This window comes from Pogoniulus pusillus, chromosome 8 (assembly GCF_015220805.1).
Source record: "Pogoniulus pusillus isolate bPogPus1 chromosome 8, bPogPus1.pri, whole genome shotgun sequence".
NCBI lineage: Eukaryota > Metazoa > Chordata > Aves > Piciformes > Lybiidae > Pogoniulus > Pogoniulus pusillus.
Window position 1 is genome coordinate 10,927,965 of NC_087271.1, and position 22,753 is coordinate 10,950,717.

Consider the following 22,753-nt stretch of genomic DNA (forward strand, 5'->3'; position numbering starts at 1 on the left):
AGCTGCACTGCTTTGCCTTTGTCATGAGCGAAGAGCAGATGGAGTCATCACAGCTCAGCTGACATACGCTGGTTTCTTCTCAGACTTGGGTTCCAGTCACGAGCAGGCACCTGCAGCTCAGAGAGGCAGGGCCAGAAGGACCACAAGTGACTGCAAGTGCCCATGCAAAGCAAGAAGCAGGTGCTGTGGGTCTTGTCTGACAGATGTTCATCCAGCCTGCCCCTAAAAAACTGCCAGTCACAGAGATTCTTTGGTCTCCCAGAGTAGCTTCATCCAGGGCTTGTATTTCAGCACCATTAGAAACTTGGTCGAAGATAAATCTGTTTACCTTAAATTCGAGCTGATAATTTCTAGTCCTGTCACACTCTTGGCTTTCCCACAGTGATCCTCTGCAGTCCTCAAGCTTCTTCTGCAGTGCTTCTCCCCAGCCCCATTTTGTGCTCATGTTTTCCAATCCTCCTGAGCATTGTACTTCACTCTGTCCTTGGTTGAAATGCATCCTGAAAATCTTGGACAGCTTCTCTCTTTTATCAAAACTGCAGCCTACTCCAGTACTCCAAGGTGACTGAAAGCTCTCCAGTTTAGCATCATCCAGAAATCTTCCTAAGTGTGCTCTCTGTTCCTCGTCCAGACCATGAAACAGTTTAATGGCATCGAGCTCAGCATGGAGCTGGTTTTTCCAAGCATTGGATTGTGCTGGCTGCCTTCAGGTCACATTTGTCTGTTGTGCTGAGAGCATCACATGGACTTAGGCAGAGCATTGACCTCTCCACCCTTCGGGCTGGGGTGGGACAGGCGTCTTGGGGCTGGCATAGCTTTAGCCTCCTGCTCTCAATGCAGCTGGTTCAGGCACCCAGCAGCATCACCAAGCAGTAAATGCTGTTTGCCGAAAATCTCTTCTAAGTCAGTTTAGTGTTACTGGTAATGAAAAAGGCTGCTAGAAACATCTGTAGTGGGAACTGAGCCTTTGCTACTACTCTCCTCATCCCTGTGAGACAAGATGGCTTGCAGAAGCTCCCTGCAGCAGTTGTTCATGAACAGTACCTTCAGCACCAAAGGGGAAAGAGTCAGACACCTTTCTGAACCTGAATGTCCCTCCTGGGATAATTCACAGAAGCAAGGCAGTATTCAGGTGCTCCATGAATAGTGCATTGGGGCTGCTTAGTCTGGAGAAGAGAAGACTGAGAGGTCTCATCAATGTCTATAAATATCTGAGGGGTGGGTGTCGAGTGGATGGGGCCAATCTCTTTTCAGTGGTCACCAGCAATAAGACAAGGAACAACAGCTACAAACTGGAACACAGAAGGTATCACCTCAGCATGAGAAGAAACTTCTGTTTGGTGAGGTCACAAAGCACTGGAACAGGCTGCCCAGAGAGGTTGTGAAGTCTTCTCTGGAAACTTTCAAAACCTGCCTGGATGCATTCCTGTGCATGCTACCCTATGGGATCCTGCTTTAGCTGAGGGGTTGGACCTCTGGATGTCCCTTCCAACCTCTAATGTTCTGTGATTCTGAGAAGGTCTGAGTTGGGTGTGTGAGTCCCCTCCATGCCTGCTGACCAGAGAGGCTTGTGAGCCTGATTCCTCCCAGCTCTTTCACACGTGCTGGCCTCAGAAGACAAAACATCTCTTGCACAGGGTAGCAGAGCTGTGGCTTACTTAACTGTGGTCTACTTGGCTTGGGGGAGGGGGGAGTAGGTAGAAGAAGCATGATCCCAGCCGGCCGAGATGGGCTGATCTGATTCCCATGGTCCTTGCTGCCACCCACACAGCACAGCTCTCTCCCTGGCAGGGGCTGCTCCCTGGGCTTGCTGCTCGCCTCTGTGCTGTGCAGTGCCAGGGAGCCTAATGACAGCCTGCCGTGCTGGCTTCTGCAGGCAGACACAGGGAGCTCTTACTGCCTTACCCAGAGGTTTGCCTGGCCCTGGCCACCATCCCATCCCACCTCACCCACTTGTGGCTTTGGAGCACATTTTCTCACATAGCTAAGATCCTACCAAGTTGTCTGCAACGTGAACACTGCAGAGCTGCACTTTTAGCTGACTCTGCCAATCTGTTCCTGTTTGCTCCTTCCAGCCCAAAGGCCAAACTCACCTTCACCAGATTCTCCTTGTCCCCACGGCTGCCCCATGCAGCCCTTGTCCAAGCAGCACCACCAGCCTAGTCCTGTCTGCCATACAGTCTTGTGTCTGTCAGGTGGGAACCAAGAGCACAGCCAAATGATGAGAGAAAGGGAGACTTGGGGGTAGGTTGGGCTCAGAAGGGCTCCCAGCTAGGGACACAGCACCCAAGGCTATGGCTAAGCTTTATCAGCAGTGCCATGAGCCACTCACTCAGTGGCACACAGGAAGCTTGTTCTATTTCACTTCTGCAGGTGGAAGCTTTGATTTCCCTTGCAGGCTCTTGGCCCCTTTAGCAAGGGTTTGCTCCTGCTCTTCATTACTATACCAGACATACTTGATCTAATGGCTTCTACAGGTGGCATGGGGTACAAGAGGGTCCAACCACAGTTGTCAGCTGTTATCCAGAGTCAGAGTTAATCCAGGAAAACAGTAAAAATTAGTAATGTGTATTGCATTCCCCCAATCCATACGCTTTCCATTAGATGATCTTCCATCCTCCTTAGCACAGAAAGAAAACCCTGCCCATGGCAGTCAGCATTTCTGACTCCGAAAGGCAAGGATTGGTCGTGTCTGGAAACCTGATCTCAGCTCTTGCATTCCTGGACACAGTGTCTATGCAGGGAATAGTCTCCCACCTTTAAATCCAGGCAGCAGATGCTGGCCATGTGCACAGCCTCTGCCTGCAAGCCCAGGAGCTTCCACAGCAGCAGCTGTGCCCAGACTGAGGATGTGCCAGGGTGATGCAGCCCACGTGCCCTTGCACTCAGGTCCCACTTGCTGGCCTTGGTGTCCGGGGACCTCATCTGGTGTCTCCACAACATCATGCAAGACCAACAGCCAGATCAGGATGGTCATGAGGCACAGTTAATGCCTTTGAGGGATCTCCTTTTAACTTTCTTCTTAATAGTCTGTTGATCTCTGATGCTCAATGTCAGGAGGGTTGCCTTCAGCCAGCACGAAGGAAGTGGAACGTTCAGCTTGCTTCAGTGAGGCCGATCCTTAACCACCCCCACGCTTCCGTGGCTCAGGAACAGCAGTTGGACAATAAATGTTATACAAGGCAAGCTCCATCGGAGTCGTCACGTGCAGATGAGGAAGGGGAATGGAAAAGACATTAATTTCTAGGTGTGACTGCACATGCTGAGCCTGGCCTGGGCCTTTGAGGTATCATGAGCAGGCTGGGACTGCACTGTGCGAGATGGAACTCCATGTGTGGAGCTGCAAAAAGCAAGGGAGTCCTCCCTTCTCCAGACAAAAAGAAGGTCCAGAAAGTTCTGCTTTTGGTGCTGTTGGGTCACTAGCTTTAACTCTTGGTTATTTTTACTCTCACAGAGAATGTGATCAACGGGCAAGACTATGAGGTGATGATGCAGATCGACTGTGAAGTGATGGACACCAGGATCCTCCACATCAAAAGTTCATCTGTCCCTCCATACCTCCGAGAGCAGCGCAGAAATCACACTAACACCTTCTACAGTGCGTCTCCCTCCGTCCCAGAGACTCCCCATGCCCTCAGGGCTATTGTCAAATCCCTGCAGTAGCTCCTCTGGCACCCAACATAGAGCAGATCCTGCTGCCAGACTGAGCCCCTTCAGTGGCAGGTCTCTGGGGCACCTGGCACATCTGCACAGCAAGGGCAGACCCCACTTAACCTAGTCCTGTGCCTGACCCAACCCAATGGCCACATCCTGCCCTAGAATTATAGAGCTCAGATGGATCCTTGCCAGAAACAGACCTGGAGAACCCATGCAGTGTGCACTGCCTGGTGACAAAGGTGCAGGTGAGACCAGCTGCTGCAGTCCTGATGTTGGCATCAGCAGCTGGCTGACACAGGGGGGACACAGGCCATCCTTGCCACTTATGGTTGGCTTTTTTTTCTTTCTCCCCCTTAAACCACCTCCTGAGGTGAGGTCCTAGGCACTGGGGTCCTGTCCATGTTCAGCATCAGGCTTCCCTCACTGCAGCGTGCTCAGAGCAGCAAGAGGAAGCAGTGTCCTGCTCCCAACTGCAAGGCTGAGCCTCATCCCTGCACTCCACACTGGGTCTGCTACTCCAGCAGGTCTGCCACCCTGCACTCCAGGAGCAGGAAAATCCCTCCTCTGCAAGAATGGCTGTGTCCTGGCCTGACCATACGGCACTGGTCCTCAGCAACCCCACATACCTGCCCACGTCCCTGCCTGGGCAACCTCCCTTACCAGGCAGCCCCAAGCTGCTCCTCAGGGTTGCAGCAGTGCCATGGGGCAACCCAGCGCCATCCACCCAGTGGGGTGGTGGGTGCCTGCACTTAACATCTGAAGCACTATGAGCTGTCTTCAGCCATGCAGCTGCGCGGCAAAAGGCTGGGCCAAGGAGGGGTGGCTTAGTGCAGCACACTTCTAAAAGTTCTACTGCTGTTTGTTTGTTTCACTTGGGGTTTTTGGTGTGGTTTTTGTTTGGTTCCCCCCATCCCTCTTCTGTTTTTTCATTTGAGGTCTCTCTTTTTTTTGGGGGGGGGTGATATTTAATGTTTTTCACTGCTAATGGCCTACAGAACAGTGCTGGCCCTGAATGGGCAGAAGACCTGGGACACAGCCACAGCACCTTTCTGCTGAAACACAGACACTAATGTACACATGTGCTCACACCCACGCACCTTTGCTGTGCCACCTGTCCCACATGCCACAGGGCAGTGTGCTCCTTGCACCTGGGCACTAAGACACGGCTTTTGCTGCAGCCTGCTGCTGCCTGTTACACTGCACAGCTCTGGTAGCTGGTCCCAGGTTTGTCAACCATGGCCAAGGCAGGAGCTGGGCCAGGGGGCTCCAGTGCAGGGTGCACTGCGGTGCTCAGCTGGGCTGAGCGGCCAGCAGAGCATCGACCTTGCATAATGACTTCAGCATGTCACATTCGTTTTCTTTCCCCTTTGCCGTTAGCACAGAGGATGATGAGCTTCAGTTTGCCAGCCAGCTGCCTTTCCTCCTTTGTCTGAACTGCTGACTGGGGGAGGGGGGGTGCGTTGTTATTATTATTAATTAGTTATTGTGTGTGTGGCCGTTAGGAAATAGAGGTGTTGCTCCTGCACAAGACAAACAGCTCGGGGAGGCGAGGAGGAGGGCGAGGAGCAGTCCTGTGCAGTTGTGTGCCTTGCAGCACTCTGGAAAAGCTTTGCCCTTTGCCACGTAGTCAGCGCTGCGCAGGCCCCCGGCCCCCTGGCGCTGGCGCTGCTGGGAAGCAGCCGGGCTCGGCTAGGGGCTTGGCTGTGCTCCTTGCACCAGTTCGTGTTCCTGGCCCCGGCCCCACCTGACTCTGGGCCAGCTCACACAATAGTCAAAAATAAAACCCCGGCAATGCCCCAGCCACAGGCACGCAGCAACCCCGCAGCACTGGCTGCTGCTTGGAGGGAGAGGGAGGGGCAGCGAGGCGGATGGTTGCTGCTGGGAAGGGAACCTGGCCGCGGTGCCTGAGCTTGGCACAGCCCAGCAGGTTGGAAAGGGCTGCTGCGGGGGGCTGGGGGCATGGGCACCGCTGTGGCACTGCGTCCTCTGACTATACCTGTGGGCTCCAGTAGTGGAGAGCTCCTCTTGTCCCGTGTAGTTCTGCTCTGTGTCCCTAGCACTGAAGGCAATAAAATGGTTATTTTATTTATTACTATGGCTGCTAATTATTCTTTGTCTTGTTAATACTGTTTTAAGCAAAAGACTAGAAGCCAGTGCTGGCTCTGCTGGCTCCTGGGCTGCAGCATTACTCTGCTTGGCACAACTCTGGCATTGCCCAAGGCACCTGTAGCAAAACCACCCCATCCTGTTCCTGCAGGCACACCTGCATGCACTTTCTCACCCAGAGCCTGGAGAGAGGGAGCCCGGGTGGAAGTCTCAGCACAGACCCTAGTCACCAACATGACTGCAGCCATACAGAGCCAAGCTCTTGGGGATGGATGTGACCACAGGGGATGGATGTGACCACAGAGGCCTGCTGGTTCCAGGCCTAAGCAGCCTAGAGCCACCCCCTGCCATGGTCCCCTCCAGCCAGCATGCCTTGCTGCCACCAAGTGTGGCACTAACGAAACCAAAACTGCCCCAGTATATTTCCATGCACCCACAGGGTGACCCAGACCCAAATAAAGCCCAGGAGGACAGCTGCAAAGGTACTTGATCTTTTATTACTGACAGCAGGTAAATACAAGATGCTGCTGGGCAGACAGGCAGGGGCTGTGTCTCTACAAGGGGCTACTAATGGCCAACAACTGGGACCAGGGCAAGTATGGCAGCAGGAGGGGACATGAGCTAAGACCCTGCAGCAGATGGAGCATCAGTGGGATGGGAAGCAAGAACCTCCTCAGATCTGAGGAATCCCTCAGCCCTATGGCTCCCAGCTCAGGCAGCCCAGCACCTGGCCAAGCAGAGCCTTCACCCAGCAAATGCCGAAGAGGACCAGTTTGGGGTTACAAAAAGAACAAATGAAGCCATCTACAGGTATTTACAGAGTCGCCCTCCCACCACCAGCTCACTCCAGATGTGAGACAGGGCTCAGAGTGTGCCCAGCTCCCCAGAGCAGGTGGCAAAGGACAGAGCCCCGGCTGGAGGGGACAGTCCTCAGCATAAGTGCCAGCACCAGAGGTTGCTGGAGCTGCACTTGCAACCCCATTGTACAGCAGGATCTCCAGAGGGCCTGCTGGCCAGTGGCTGGGAAGATGTTCCTGTGAGATGGGACACGCAGCTCTTCCATTTCCTGTCCCTCTGGGTCCAGGTGCCTGCAGCAGAAAGGCCAGCGACACACTGCTTTTGGGCCTCTTGCTCATCATCTTCAGCTAGAAACTTCATCAGGAGGACCAAGTCTGGGCCACCTCCTCCCTAGGCAGGAGATCTGGGTCTCCCCTCCCAAAGGAGGACTTCCTCCACGCTCGAAGGAAAATCAGAAGCAAGATTACAGCAAAGTCAAAGGGGGTGCTTCTGGCCTGGGGGATCGATCTACAATCCACCGTAACAAACCAGCTTGAAACAAAACCCATCATTTACTCTTTGATTTGTACAAAATAACAATAATAACAATAACAATAACAACAAAAGGTGCTGGCGGCCCCTGGCTTGCAGTGCCCCGCTGTGGCAGAGGGTCTCAGTAGGCAAAGATGACGTGGTAGGTGACTTGGTGCCCATTGTCCCAGGCATAGAGCAGGCGGTCCTTGGGGTTGTAGTCTATCTGGGTGGTGTAGGCATACTCGTTCTCAAAGAGCAGCCGGGGGATGATCTGCGTGTTGGTGTGCGTGTCAAAGGCGTAGGAGATGTTGGCATTCCTCTTGTTGTAGCTGTCGACTGCGTACAGGACCCCACAGATGACAAAGCAGTTCCCGTAGAAGTTCTTCCGCAGCCCTGTCCTCCACGTGGTCTCCTTCTGGGTGCTCAGGTCAGCGGCATTCAGCTTGCTCAGCACGATCACCTCCTGGCTGAAGCCCTCGTAGCTGATGGCTGGGTAGATGACCCACAGCCCGTTCTCGTCCACCGCGAAGTCTATGTCTGAATGGCCTCTCCACCGCCACGGGGTGGACTCCTCATAGGCCACGTCGTGCAGCATGGCCCAGGCGGCCACGTAGCGCTGCTTCAGGTCATATTTGATGATGTTGCGCGTGAAGGCGCGGTTGTAATAGAAGGAGCCGTTGTAGACGACGTGCCCTGTGCCAATCCAGCTGTACGGGAGCTTGTAGGAGTTGCTCCAGCGCCCTGCAGGGCAGAGACACATTGTTGGTGACACAGGTAAGCATCAGGAGGAATTTTTTTCACTGTGAGGGTGACAGAGCACTGGAACAGGCTGCCCAGGGGTGTTGTGGAGTCTCCTTCTCTGGGGATATTCAAAAGCCACCAGGATGCATTCCTGTGTGGTCTGGTTTAGGTGATGCTGCTCTGGCAGGGGAGTTGGACTGGATGAGCTTTTGAGGTCACTTCCAGCCACTGACATTCTGTGATTTGGTGACACCTTCCCTTTGCTCTGGGGTTAGTGATCCTACCATCAGCATCTTCACACCCCTGCCCTGCCTGTGCTTCCTCCCCACCCGCCAGCCACAGCCTGGCACAGCGACAAAAGCAATTCCAGAGCCACCATGGACACAGCCTGAGGAGCCCCATACTTGAACCCCACACACCAGCACCTGGGGGGGGTGGATTCCCAGGCAGCACGTCCTCCCAGGGTGCAGCATCCCAGGGAATGAGGACACTACTCGGCCCAGTGGAGTGGCAGCCAGTGCAGCATCAGGGATGGTGCAAGCTCACCTTGCTTGAAGTTGTCGAGGTTCCTGAACTCCACCAGCGTGTTCCCATAGTAGTAGTTGGTAACATAGATCCGTTCCTCCCGAGCCAGGGGGTCCTTCATCCAGGCCCCCTCGTTGCGCCCATAGGTGTTCTGGGTGGTGGGCCCCGAGATGGTGGACAGTGTGTCCTTGCAGCGCCCTGCACAGGCACACAAAGGCTCACCAGACCCAAGGCAAGGCACCCATGCTCCATCCCTGCTCCTGCTGAGGGGCTGCAGGCATCACCACCCCACTCCAACCCCTTGCCCACCCAGCAGGAATCTCCACTACCTGAGCCTGGGCTCAGCCTCAGGAGGCCCAGTAGTGCTGGTCAGATCATGCCTCAGCCACGTTCCTGCCCCAGCTGAGGCTGTTGCCTTGAGTCCATCTCCAGAGAGGCCTCTTTCTGCTCTGCCCAGCTCCTTAAACTGGGAGGAGACTACAGTAGGTTCCAGAGCTGGCAGACAAGTAAACCAGCCTGGTGCCTGAGTCCACCTCCATGACACCTCCCACCCATGACCAAATCCAGATGTGCTGCACTGAGCAGGACACTGTGGGCACAAGCCAGTCTCCAAGTGCACAGCTGGATCTATGCAGGACCTGTAGGCACTCACCAATGATGTTCCTGATGTCCTCCTCCTCTAAGGCCTGTTTTGGGGTGGCAGGGATGGTGGAGCTGACTGGGGTCATAGGGGTGCTTGACTGTCCCCAGGCTTCTGGGCTGCTCTCCATGGCAGCACCTGTCTCTACATCCTGCAAGGTCCCCACAGCGGTGGCCACGGCAAGGCTGGGGACAGCAGTGACAGCTGTGGGCAGGGTCTCCATGGCTGTGGCCACCACCGTGCTGGCTGAGGCTGCCAATAGCTGCTGGGTTCCCTCCTCCACCAGGGCAGTCGTGTTCTCCGGGGTGGGAGTCAGCTGGCTCACAGTGGTGGGGTCTGGCGTGGGCTCCACAGACGTGGCAGGGGACAGGGGCACCGTGGCTGTCGCAGCAGTGTCAGCGGCTGGCAGAGTGGTGAGGTCGCTGTCGGGAGTGGGCGGCCACCCCACAGGGGAGGGCCTCCTCACCCTCTCCCCATCCCTGCTGCTAGGCCTTAGGAGCTGGTCCTCGATCAGCAGGTCCACTGTGTTGTCCCCGCTAAACAGCTCATCTGCTGCCAAACACAAGCACAAGCATCAGCCACACAGTGCACAGGAGCAGGGGCCCTTGGGCACCCTCTATGCTCACCCCATGCTTTGGCTCCTCTGCCCACTTCTCCTGGCTGGCATGTACCATATGCACCTGGTTTCCCAGCTAATTTCCACCTGGAGAAGGGCTGTGTGAACTGAATGGGTTGACAGTGCCAACACGAGGTCAGCAAGAGCCCATCACAGCCAGAGCCACTACCTCAGGCCAGGCAGAGGAAGGGTCAATGGAGAGCAATGGGACAGCGATGTGCCCTTGTGGCCAGGAAGGCCAGTGGGATCTTGGGCTGTATTAGGAAGAGTGTGTCAAGCAGAGCAAGAAAGGTTCTTCTTCCCCTCTGCTCTGACCCAGTGAGACCTCATCTTCAATACTGTGTTCAGTTTTGGGCTCCCCAGTTTAAGAGGGACTGGGATCTGCTGGAGAGGGTCCAGCAGAGGGCTGTGAGGGTGATTAAGGGGCTGGAGGGCATGGCTGATGAGGAGAGGCTGAGGGACCTGGGGCTGCTTAGTCTGGAGAAGAGAAGACTTACAGGGGATTTAATAAATGTTTATAAACACCTGAGGGCTGCTCTGGAGAGGCTCACTTGCTCCCTGGGATAGAACAAGGAGCAATGGGTGTAAGTTGCAGCAAAAGAGGTTCTGCCTCAACACAAGGGGGAACTTCTTTACTATAAGGGTCACAGAGCACTGGAACAGGCTCCTCAGAGAGGTTGTGGAGTCTCCTTCTCTGGAGACTTTCAAGGCCTGTCTGGATGTGTTCCTCTGTGATCTGTGCTGGATTGTGTGGTCCTGTTCTGGCAGGGGGTTGGACTGGGTGATCTCCTTGGGTCCCTTCCAACCCCTAATATCCTCTGATCCTGTGATAGTGACTTAGCCCTGCCAGCTTGCAGGAATGGGGCAGGATAAAGACAGCTGCAGCACCCAGCCAGATCCAACCTCTTCACCCCAGACACTTGTGCCACTCAGGCCTCCCAGCCACCAGGGGTGCCCTTTGCTCCTTCTCATCTCAGGATTCTCATGAACTCATGGCTAAGCTGGCCAGCCTTGCAGAGAAAGGGCACTTGCCTTGTCCTCACTCCCTGGTTCCTGAGGGCTTGGCCTCCTGCTCTCAGCCATGAGCAGCACCCTGCTGAGCTGCAGCGCAGCCTGCAGCAGCTCTGAGCCTCCTCCTACCACCCCACCCACTGTGCAAAGCTCCCAGGGTGCCATCGGGCAGGAGGAGCTGCAGGACTAATCACCATATACTTTTAAGAGAGATGTTGGTGCTGGGAGTTAGAGGCTGACGCAGTGCCCTATTTCCTCAGCTGCCAGGGACTTCCCAGGGAATAACAATGCTGCACTGCTGCTCTGCACAGGGCTCGAAGACTGCATGCTGCTTTGCTGCCTCCAGCAGTGAGGTATCAGTTGTCCCACCACCTCCTGCCTCCAAGCCCTCCTCTCCACAGTAACCCCACGAACTTTGCCCATGCACTTCTAGGCAGGACTTGAGGGCAGGCACTGCCTTTGCTACAGGTGTAGCCAGCTGCCTTGCCAGCCATGGCTGCCAACCCAGCTCACCCTGCTCCTCAATGTCGTTCTCCGACTCGGTGGACTGGGCTTTGTAGTAGGTGACCCCTCGAACGATGGTGGGCTTGGAAGGAGGCCGGCTCCTCACATGTAGCTTCCTCTGAAAGAGCTGCTTGTGCTTCTCGTCCTCTGCAGTGAGGTGCAGCTCTGGCAGGGACTCAACAGAGTTGATCTGCTGTGAGATGGTTTCATCTTTCAGGAATCTCTCTTCATATTTGCCCTGCAAGAGACACAGGAGGTCATTACAGCATGGGTCAGGGCAGCCGTGTTCTGTGAGGCTGGCCAGTCAAAAGCTGGGTGGGACACTCTGCCCTCCCTGCTTTCCCAGGGTCACCCTCAGGTCGGTCACCCTCAGGTCCTTCCTCTGTGGGAAACTCTCCAGGAGACAGTGGGGACGGCAGACCAGCGTTGCCTGACCTTGGTGCCAGCACACAAACCCAGCACTGGGCGCTCAATAAGGCACAGGCTGTGGGATGCAGGACAGGTGGGCAGAGTGGGGGGTCCCTGGGGCAGTGTCAGCAGGACACCTCCCTCACTGCCACCCACCAGGGACTGGTGCCAGCGGCTGATCTGCGGGAAGTGTGCAACGTGCATCGTGCTTTGGCAGAGCAGAGGGGCTGGAGGCACCTTCCCAGCAGGACCAGGAGGTCCCCTAAGGGCAGGGACCAGGAACCCTGTGCTGAGGCAGCCACCAGCTGCCGCAGCTCATGCCTAAAGGATTTCATCTCGTTAAAGGAAATCGGAAAGACAGCCTGAAGGCTGAAGCGCTGCCCACTTGGCTGAGAAGGCAGGCCCAGGGTTCCTGCGCAGCCCCACTGCAATTAACAGCGGGGAAAGGGGAACATTGGGAAATGAGGTCACTCCGGGTAATGAAAGCCCCACGCTTCCCTCTCCTGTCTGGCCCTGGCCAGGGCTGGCTCCTCTCCAGCGGGCAGCAGAGCCCCTGCTCAGGTTACAGCCAGGGGAGAAGGAGCGTAGGGGCCAGGAGCGCTGCCCAACGCCTCTGCCGCGGGGCACAGCTCTGCCTGGAGCAGAGCGCAGGGCCCGCAGCGCTCAGGGCCATTTCCCCACCCACCGACATGCGGTGCACGCGTGGGAGCCCAGGGCGCAGGGAGCCCACCCCTGGGTAGCACCTGCAAGGTCACATGCAGGCTGTGCTTGCCCCCAGGAGCTGAGCATCCCTGCCTGGGGCTGGCAATGACGCAGCAGCTGTTGCCTTCTCCCCGTACCCTTCCTTTATCCCTGCAGAGGGAACCCTGAGGTGAAGGCAGGATGCTCCAGGAGCCACTCAGCATGGACCAGAGCAGTACAAGGCCACCCTAGACTGCACCACCAAAGTAGGAAGGGGGTCAGGACACCCCGAGCAGGCCCTTTCCCAGAACAACCTCTCTTGGTCCTCTCTGGGGCTGCACAGAACCCCTGCCCCAAGTGCAGAATGTCCCCACGCTGGGCAGATCCTGCAGGGATTGTGTGGGGCTGCGTGCCAGAGCCAGTGGGATGCCCAAGCCTCTGCCCAGTGCCCACCAGGTGCAGGGGCTGCTGGGGATGGGTAACTGCCTGGGAGAGAGGGTGACAGGCTGTGCCTCCGCTGAGCCCCCAAGCCCTGCTAATCAAAGGCTGCGAGGTTCCCAGCGCTTCCCAGCCGGCCCCGCAATGACATCACTCTTTCCGAGCAGCGGCACCGCTGACCTCGAAAACCAGCAGCCCTGCGGGAAGGGGGAGGCCCAGGGAGCAGCCTGCTCCTGTTCCCTCCGACATCCCGGCGGCAGCTGGGCTGCGCCGAGAGGAGCAGGCTGGGAGTGCAGGCAGGAAAATGGGGTCAGGCCAGCTGAGACAGAATAACCCTGGGCTGGTGGTCTGCCGGGGGCCACATCCAGGAGACCCCCTCTGGGCTGGCTTGTGCAGCAGCGACCTTGAGCCATGCAGCCCACCTGGGCCCGCGGGCAGCCTGTACCTCTGTGTGCACGTAGGCAGCCTCAGCATCCCTCTGCAGCGAGCCCTCGATGTCGGCAAGGCTGTTGCTGATGAGGCTGGAGCAGTTCTCCCTGCTCCTTCGGTGGGGATCCTGCAGACTCTCCTCCACGTTGTCTCCTGCCTGGTGGCTTTCCTGTGTGAAGTTCCTGGACATGCTCTATAAAAACAGGAGAGGAGACTTTACCCTGTGTAAAAATGAGGGAGCCTCTGTTGCCCCCAAATCACTTCTCAGGAGCCAACCAGTTCAGTGCTCCCATCCTGGGCTCAGAAATGGGCTTCTCCATGGAGCTGGGCACTTTGGCACCCCTGAGTGCAGTAAGATCCAGAAAACCTGTCTCTGGGGTGCACATCCCAGATCTACACTTTGCCACAGAGCCCCATTGGAGTGGAAGAGTGGTCCTGAGGTTCCTCAATGCCTGCCCTCAGCCAACCCACAGAAGGAAGAGAAGACAAGCTAAAACATTTAAATTCCAGCCTTGCATCCATTGCCTGTGGCAGGAAGTTCCCCTCCCATTTATTAATCCCACTTTCCTAAAAGGGGCCCATCCTGGCTGGCTGCTGCCTGCCCAGTGTTTGAGGTAAGTCCTTGAAGTCAGCAGCCCTCTTGTCTGGTTTCTCTTGTCCCAGTCCTGCCCTGCTGCCTGGCCAGACACTTGGACTCAAGGACCACTCTCCTCTCGTACAGGAGAGAGAATATGGAGAAAGAGAGTTAGTGGCTCTCAGAGTGCTGTCCTGGGTCCAAGAGGGAGATGGGACTAGCTGCAGCTCACCAGGCAGCCCAGGGCAGGCAAACCCCTTTGAACTGAGTCCCCCAGCCGCAGACACACCTTGTGTCCAAAGGGCTGCTGCAGTTTCCGCTCATCCCTCCTCGCATTTGTACCGATTAAAGGGCAGCTGCTTTGAATAGGTGGTGCAGCAATCAAAGCACTTTTGCACAGAGACTGAGGGCAATTCCCCCAGGCCTTCATTTTCAATCATCTGTCCTGCCACTAATTTATCCTACCATGACCTCCATCTGTGGTCTGAAAATCACCAGCTGATGCAACAGCTGCAAGCTAAAGACAAAACAGAAGGTGCCTCACTAGAGAGGGGAGGTTGCTGGCTCTGTGGAGCAAGCATTAAGGGGTACCTGCCCTTTACCAACACCATTTGGGTCCAGTACCTTGTTACTCCCAATACCTTTTCATGTCTGTAGAAATACCATTCTGAACTCAGTCAGTCCTCTCCACAGGCACCTGAATGCCCAGTCTTTGCCCAGGAATTGCATGACAAATCTGTGACTCTCAATTTTGAGGCTGAACACACAGGGAACTTTTCAGCAAGCATTTTGCTGCATCAAAAAAAAAAAGGAGCAGATGATCTCACAGTGCTCTCCTAGGAGCAGTGCAGAAGCAGAAGCAGCTTTAGCACCATCTTCCTTTGGGGAGGATGGCTGGTTCTGACAGTCTGGTGTTCTTATCACTTATTCTGTTTGATGTTTGTCTTATGACCTGCTTAGAGATAAAATCTGCCTCCTCTGGAGCAGGGAGGCACCAGCAAAGCTCAGCCTCTCATGCTGCTTGAGGCTGCTCAGCTGCTTTGCCAGGGAGCAGCTGCCAGAAGCACACCCGCATGGGAGGCTGATGCTTTGAAGCCATGCCAGGCTCTTGTTCAGCATCTCAGCTGTTGGCTGTATTGGATCCCATAGCCAATGCAGGTTGCTATCCTCTTCCTAACAGGAATTCACATACTAAGCCAGCAGCAGGAAGCATTTCACACCTGCTGCCTGCATCAGCTTTGCCCTGTCTCAGCAGCACTGGGGAATCTTCATCTAACTCAGACCCCTTCTGTCCTTTTCCATCATGACTAAGTGCCTGCAGGAAGACTCATCTGCTTGATACATGATCTTGAAGTCCTGCTTCAGAGAAATTAACGATTACATCTCCACTGCTTCATCTCTGGCCAAACTCCTTCAGCTGGACCAAGCCTTCTGCCTGTCTGCCTCACTGAGACAGGCTGTGAGTAGAGCAGCCAGACAGCAAGGTCACCCTGACATGCCCATACAGATGAGTGCCAGCAGCACTGCTTGTGTTGAACCCTCTGTGCAGGAACCAGCTGGTAGACAGGGCAACTTTGGTACCAAAGAAGAGCACAGTGATGCTCTCACGTGTGGTCATTTGTCAACACCCAAACGCCTTATCTTAGCCTCTGACTCAACCACCATCAAGGTCTTTGAGGCACTTGCACTTCCCACTGATGTGCTGTGTTACTCTGGTCTGACTTGTTTAAAGGTGACAATGTCTACCAGCACTATTTTCAGCCAACTAGTTTCAGCATGAGACAAATCCATAAATGGTACAAAAAACCCCAAGGTTTTCCCCTCCACCACTCATAATCCAGCTAACTGTGGGTTAAATAGCAACAGACCATTGATCTGTCCTGATGGGGCCCTTTGTGGCCATCATAGCATCCCCTGTTCTGAGGGAGCCCAGCTTGCCACACCATGGGACAACCCTGGCAGTGAAGCTTCCCAAGAGGGACACACAGCATTGGGCTGGCAGCACAGCTCCCACTTCCCTCACTGCTCTCCTCTAATTAGCAAAGACTCAGCAGCAAACCCAAGTAACTATTGGGAAATGCACTAACCCAGAGGGAGAGAGTGGGACTGCAAACAAAACCATAGGTTCTCTGTTATGTTTAGACCTCAAAACTCCTTTACCCCTCTTGGATCAACCACCATGCTTGGAAACCCAGAGACTCCCAGGCAGGCACGCTCCTCTCAGCTGTCTCCTTCCTGACCCCAGGATGGAGCACACCATGCCTTCCCAAAACACTTTGTGAATGGAATTTTGGCTTTATAAATCATTGCCTCTTGGCCCCTGGCTGCAGACGAGCAGGACTGCTCCACTCTGACAAAAATGTGGAATTACTGTCCCAGATATGGACCACGGGAGAGAACTCCAGTATTTCATCTGGCAACCTGTTGCTACATAGCTGAGCACAGCTTAACAAACTGCAAACCCTAGGCTGGGCTGGCCAAGGAAATACTAAACTGCATGGAAGTGAAAATCGTTTCACTGGAAGGAAAGAAAAGTGGGGGAGGGGACAGAAGGTACTTTAGCTTTTAAATGGCATTGAAGCATCAGCTGTCCTTTAACATACACCAAGATGTAACTTGGTCCTTGAGGAACCTGACCTCCTTGGCTACCAGATGCCCTGGTGAGTGTGCCCCAGCACCAGCCTCTGAACCTCTTGCCCCACATCAAACACAAAAAAAGCAGACTGAGAGCAACTATGGCACCAACACAGTTGTAAAACTGAGAGGAAGGAACACTTCAGGGCAGGTCCCCCAGTGCTGATCCAAGGAGTTGCTAGTCCTGGTGAGACCACAGCTAGGATCTTCCACCCAGGCTTACAGTGTCGTGACATGCTGGCCACTGCCCATAAGGAAGTGTGGAGAGTCTACCCCAGTCCAGTTTAGGCAGTCTAGTCTGGTCTAGTTTAGACAGTCTAGTCTGGTCTAGTTTAGACCAGACAGTTTCAGTTAATACACTTTCCTTCCAAACAGATGGAGGCACCAAAGGTGCCAAGAGCTTGACTTGAGGCAAAGCCCACTGAAGGCAACAACTTCAAAGGAGAGCAGGATTCAGCTTACCTCTTCAAGCTTTTCCACTCGACCCACCAGCTTGGTTGTAACTGAGTGCAACTTCAAGAGGTCCAAGCCATAAAAGGCACTTTCCAGCATCTCAACAATGGAAGACAGCTGCAAGGCAAAGGGAGTACACTGTCAGTCAAAGGCACCTGCTCTAAAGTACCCTGTGTGGTTTTCACGGACAAGCCAAGGGAAAGACATGTGTCATGCGTGCAAGCAGTGCATCAAAAAGACGTCTTTTCCTTTCAGAGACTTGCCTCTGCAGAGCTTTAGAATCACATGTTGGGTGCTGGGGATGAGAAGCAGAGCAAAGAGAAACGCTGCCCTCCTTGCCAGCTCTAAGCAGGCTCTCTGAGAAGGCTACTCCACCAGTGATGTGACTGGCAGCAAAAGAGGCAACGAGAGAATGGCTGCTCAGATAAAAGTCAGTTTGACATTAGACTGTGAGTTTGTGCCATCTCTTGCTTGTTTGTTTGTTTTTTTCCCTCCTGGAACAAGAAGAAACTTGTTTTTAAAAATTGAACATTCATAAACATAAGAGTGAAGGAACTGAAGTTTGGTGCCAGCCTAGTAACATTTTGCTTCTCTGGAGAATGGCTTCATCAGAGGGATGCTGTCTTCTTGCACCACCCACATCAGAGACATTGTATTTAGCTCACCCAGCAGGAAGGGTTGGGTCCCTGCACCCTGCTCAGCACCAGCCCCTGCTCACCAGTCCTAGGCATCCAGACAGCAACCCTCTTGTTCTGCATCTCTTGGGGTTCCTGGTGCTCACCCCACAGAGGACAACACTGAGAAGGTCACAGGCTGGTGAGAAGGGTTTCTGAACCATCCCCTGCCTCAGTTTCCACACACATCTGTTCCTTCCAGTCCTTCCAGTCCCCACATGTCCCCATGTGCCCAGTGAGGTGCTGCAGATCTTGCAGTCCCCATGGATAAGAAGCATTTTCAGTGCATAGGCGATGACATTTTCTCCCAGCATCTACAAACTGGTCAACAAAGCTCTATAAACACAAGGCAAGCAGCACTGCTGGCAGCACTCTGAGTTTCCACCCCAGCCTCTGCAGTCTCCCTGCGGAGCTGACAGCAAAGGAAAGATTTTTTGGGCCAGATAAAATGGCAGCATTAAGAGACAAGGGATGTTTTATGGCTATGCATCCACTTTCCACCAAGAACTGGACGGAGACAACCACTACAATGCATGCAACCTGCCAGACAGCCACTGGAGACAAGCACTTTCCCTCCAGGCTGGATAACTTCCATCGGTGCACAAAGGTTGCAGACTTTATTAACCACCTTCCAAGTCTTCCTGAACACAGACTCTGCACCAAAGGGCCTCAAACCACTCACTGTGCCTACGAGCAGAGGAGCAGCAAGCTGCAGTTTCACAAAAATGCATCTCAGAAGCCAACTTCAGGTTAAACCTCCCCAGAATAACATCCCAGTGCACAAACCAACTCACTGTCTCCTTCCTGTCACCCACTGTAGGCTTTGGCTCCTGCTTCCATGAATTACATGGATTAATGTATCAGAATAAACCCGGTTGGAAGAGACCTTCAGATCATCCAGTCCAACTTTTGACCCAGCACTGAAGGGTCAACACTAAACCATGTCCCTAAGCACCAAGCCCACATGGGACCACCAAGCCAGGGCCTCTTTCACCCCTTCAGAACCCTTTCAGTGAAGAAATATTTCCTAATATCCAATAATGTCCCATGGGACCTTATTAAAGGCAGGGATAAGAAGGAAACCTTCATCTGGGACACCCAGGTGCAGCCATTCAGAACTGCACTGAGGTGCCACAGGGGTACCTCTGCTCACTGGGCTTATTTACTGCCTCCCTCATCATCCCCTTGCGGACAGATCCTCCAGCCATCCATTATAAGGGAGGGCTCTCATCTGGGGGAACCTCCCACAGCTCTCCCCAAAACAGCATATAAAAGGGTTCTGAGTCAGACCATGAGAAAGCCTGGTAAAAATCAGACAGAGCACAACTACAAACATCCTGCTGCTCATCAGACCAGCAAGGAGAGTAAACCCCAGAGGCTGTTAGGAGCAATGAGGTAGCCTGGACATCTCTTCCAGCCCCCTTCCCACAGAAGAGCGTGGGAGCTCCTTCTCATGAGTCGTGGAAGAACTGGAGCTGTGCTTTCTCCTGTCTCCCAGCTTCTTCTGTGAGAGGTGGTTGTTCCTGGCATGCCCAACTCCAGGAGGTCTGTGCTCAGAGAGAAAGCAAACCCGTTTTCACAGCTCCTGGGCTTTGACTTTCACGGCTAAGAAAACCCCCACGTGTGTATATTTGGATAAAACTGGTGAAAGCATCTGGCCGTGGATGCTTGCAAAATGAGCAGGAAGGCCCAGGCCAGTTCCTAGAGGACAAGCTTTCACACCACAGCTGGCTGTGAGCAGCTCCCCAGTGGGATGAGCCAGCTGGAGCCAAGGGCGCCGCTAAGCCACTCCACTGCCTCTCACAGCTCAAGAGGCTGACGAGCTCCAGCAAGGACAGGGAAAGAGGTGTGAGCTGCTGGTGGAGAAGCTCTGCTGGCCTTCAGGCAAGGAACTACAAGAGTGGCTCTGTCACCTCATATATTGGCCCCTTCCCTAATAGCAGAGAGCTCACAACTCCTCATTTAAGGCCAAGTGGGACATCCTTGCTTCTCCTGCAGATGAGGGACCACCGAACAACTGCACGTGGGGACCCCTCTTTCCCTGAAATGATGGATTGTCTGCCTGTGCCTGCTTATCCTGCCTAGCTGTAGGGGAGCTCGGACAAGAAGCTGCTAACTGTTTACAGTTGGACAAGCTGAAACAGATCCTTGAGCTCCAAATAAATTAACACAAACTCATCATGGCAGCCCCAGACAGGCTGCCCCGCAGCATCCTGCACACTGCCTGCCTTCCCATCTGAGCTGGGACTAGCAGCAATGTCCCGCGGTACCACCCATCACCACCCATATGAGTGCCATAAGCACTCAGCCTTCTGCTCTGGAGAACCCCTAGGGCTGGACCAAGCCAGTGGCCCTCCGGGGAGGATTTCTGCTGCCCTACCCAGGTAACAAACTGGAAATCTCAGCAGAGTCTGGCACCAGCTGCTAGACGAGGAGAAGCAACCATCCAACAAATGTCATGAGTACTTAGAACAAACACTGTCACCCTGGAAAAGAGGTACAGCTTGCTGAAGAGGCCAAATGCAATGAAATATAGAAGCATCAGCATTTAAAACAACAAAACTCACCCTGCCATCAGCCAGCTGTGTAATACACCCTCACACTGACGCATCAGCAGCTTTCAGCTGATGGGAGCCAAACCAGCTTTGTGCGTGGGTCCTGAGGAGCCCCTCTCTGAGACAGGGAAAATGGCCTGGCAGCTGCTGAGTGGAGCAGAGCTGTCCCATGGAGACACTTAGTGCTGGACAAAGGGCAGGGAGCAGCCCAATGCCTCCTGGGCTTCCAGCACAGGCAGCTACACTGGACCCCAAGCAGCATGGGATGAATCCAGTGAATCATTGACTGCAGCTGCTCGAATCAATCCTTTAAGCTGGATTTTGTTTTTGTATCAAACACAGCTATAAAAGTCACCAGGAGAGGTTTCAGAGGGGGAAAAAAAAAAAAACCCTAGGAAAAAGGTTGGTTTGTTTGTTGTAGAAAAAGCTCTGAAAAAAAAATAAATAAAAAGCTTCATAAGCTCTCCCCCTCCCAAAAAAGTCTCCAGTTCCAGCTGCTCTCCTACCTTGAGGTCGCTGCTGTCCGCTTCCCGCAGCTTCTTCAGCCTGAAGTCCCCCTCGCAAGGATTGAGCGCCGAGGGGGGGGCCACACACGCACACTTGCAGCTGGGTCCTGACGTGATGGTTTCCACTGTGTAAAAATCCTCTGCTTTGAAAGCGCCTTCATTAATCCTTTGGCAGGCACCACGGCCCAGGGGTCTGACCAGGCATTTGCACCGACAGTCGGAGCCTTCGGACACCGCCTTCACCTTGTCGTAGTCACCTAACAGCTGAGCACAGGGCACCGACAGTTAGCCACCTTCTTGTCCTCTGCTTGCCCAGCAGGGGACAAGGAAGCTTTAGACCTCGAGGTCAAAACAAGGACGCTTTGGACACCCTGAACCATGAGGAAATTGGCCAGCTCTTTCAAAATCTGCTGACTAAGATGTTTTCTAGAGAGTGCAGAGCTTTCTGATCCCTACCTACAAGGGGAAGAAAAACTGGCTTCTTCCATCCAGGTGCTTCTTATTACACTTTGTGCAAAACGGACCTAACTGCTTTGAATTTTATATATGTGGATTTTAAACACAAACCTCACCCTGCTGTCTTTAGATGCTCTGTGTCCAGGGTACCACGTATGTCACCCTGCCTACCCTGAGCGAGATTGCTTTATACAGGCAAACAGGGTCAGGGTGACTGAAGGCCACCCCATAAGCAGTATAACCTGGTAGGGAAGCAGTATTTCTGATCAGCCCCGTACAATGCCAGGAATTTCCTTTACAGAGATCTGCAGGCAGCTCTTCTGAAAGCCCAAGCACAAAAATAACTTTGACAGTATGTTTCCAATAGTCTCCACGTTAGCCGTTTCCGAGGGCAGATAATAGCACACAGTCTGATGGGCCAAATCTAACAGAAACCTCCACCGCATCCCACTGGCAGGGAAAGAGCCTGGATCCCTCCCTCTGCACACAAAGAGGCTCCACTAATTCCCCTCCCAAGGAACTCGCTGTTTTCTGAGTCCTCCCAGAGAAACGATGGGATGGAGGTTGCGAGCTGCTCCTCGCTGGGCTTTCAGTGAGTTCACCGCGCCCCGGGAAATAAAGCTCCCTGTAGCTACACTCAATCAGCGCTCACCAGCGGTGCTGAGTGCACGCCGTCATCCAGCACAGCCGAGCAGGTAACCCCCAACATCACCAAGCCTGTGCACAGCATCACCCAGCCACCACCGTGTACCCCCAGCACCTCTCAGGGAGCACCCAGCATCACCGAGCATGTACCCTCAGCACCACTCAGGGAGCACCCAGCATCACCGAGCATGTACCCTCAGCACCACTCAGGGAGCACCCAGCATCACCGAGCATGTACCCTCAGCACCACTCAGGGAGCACCCAGCATCACCGAGCATGTACCCTCAGCACCACTCAGGGAGCACCCAGCATCACTGAGCATGCACCCCCAGCACCACTCAGGGAGCACCCAGCATCACCGAGCATGCACCCCCAGCACCTCTCAGGGAGCACCCAGCATCACCGAGCATGTATCCTCAGCACCACTCAGGGAGCACCCAGCATCACCGAGCATGCACCCCCAGCACCACTCAGGGAGCACCCAGCATCACCGAGCATGTACACTCAGCAGCACCCAGGCTATGCACAGCACACCCCAACCCCTCGAGGGATGCACAGCATCACACTCACACCGCAGGTACCCCACACCCGCAGAAGTGCACGGCATCCCTCCGTAGGTACCTGGGAGAGGATGTTCTCCTGGTTGTCTGCCTCGTCCTGCAGCGGCTCGGCGGAGGGTCCGGCCGTGCCGGCGGGGGTGGTCCCTGCCCGGCAGCCGGCGCCCAGCGCGGCCAGGCAGAGCAGTAGCGGCAGCGGCCGAGCCATGGGCGGGAGGCGGAGGGGGCCAGGGTCGGGGCCGGCTCGGAGCCGCCACTGCTCGCTCAGGTGCGGCGCGGCGGTCGCGGGCGGGGCCGAGCCGGGCCGGGCTCCCGCCCCGGTCCTCCCCTCCCTCCCCCCGGCGGCGGGCTGGGCCTCCAGGCGGGGCCAGGCGGGCAGCAGGGCGGGGCCGGGGCCGCCCCGGGCGGTGCTTCCCACCTGCGGTGCAGGCTCTGCGCTCCGGCTGCTTCGGGGGGAAAGGGCGAGGCCCGCGCCCGGGGAAAGTCTGGGGCCAGAGAGAGGTCCGGAGGTGGTCGTGGGCATCGTCCAACCTAGGCAGGCTGTGGTGAGCTTCTTTGGAGGGGCCGAAACAGCCCCGTTCCCTACTTGTGCCAACCTTCGCACAGAACCCCTGTCGTTTGCCAGGCAACTG

The 22,753-nt window shown here is 54.9% G+C and overlaps 2 protein-coding genes across 3 annotated transcripts in view; one reads left to right on the forward strand and one right to left on the reverse strand.

Annotated features, from left to right (window-relative positions):
- ATF6 (activating transcription factor 6) overlaps nt 1-5,749 on the forward strand; it is a 115,871-nt gene extending 110,122 nt beyond the window's left edge. The window contains exon 16 of the mRNA XM_064147176.1: nt 3,455-5,749. Within this exon, the coding sequence (XP_064003246.1) occupies nt 3,455-3,663 (209 nt within the window). The 3' untranslated portion in view covers nt 3,664-5,749. The remainder of the gene's footprint in view (nt 1-3,454) is intronic.
- Nucleotides 5,750-6,241: 492 nt separating this feature from the next.
- Nucleotides 6,242-22,414, reverse strand: OLFML2B (olfactomedin like 2B). 2 transcript variants are annotated; one of them, XM_064147180.1, is made up of 8 exons: nt 22,186-22,414; nt 20,464-20,727; nt 16,738-16,845; nt 13,084-13,260; nt 11,121-11,349; nt 8,993-9,529; nt 8,362-8,538; nt 6,242-7,815 (listed from the first exon to the last, which is right to left on the reverse strand). In XM_064147180.1, the coding sequence occupies exons 1-8, from the start codon at nt 22,327-22,329 to the stop codon at nt 7,214-7,216; spliced, it is 2,238 nt and encodes a 745-aa protein (XP_064003250.1). In that variant the 5' UTR covers nt 22,330-22,414; the 3' UTR covers nt 6,242-7,213. The 2 variants fall into 2 exon arrangements, with proteins under 2 accessions (XP_064003250.1, XP_064003249.1); XM_064147179.1 differs by having other exon boundaries at nt 8,993-9,532.
- Between the last annotated feature and the right edge of the window lie 339 nt (nt 22,415-22,753).

Bases quoted from the DNA above. Each gene is read 5' to 3' on its own strand.
- OLFML2B (XM_064147179.1), bottom strand. From the start codon at position 22,329: ATGGCTCGGCCGCTGCCGCTACTGCTCTGCCTGGCCGCGCTGGGCGCC. The intron at 8,539-8,992 runs GTGAGTGCCTAC...GTGCCTGTGCAG, and splicing joins GGACATCAGGAACATCATTG to GGCGCTGCAAGGACACACTG. The intron at 7,816-8,361 runs GTGAGCTTGCAC...TCTGCCCTGCAG, and splicing joins CCTCGACAACTTCAAGCAAG to GGCGCTGGAGCAACTCCTAC.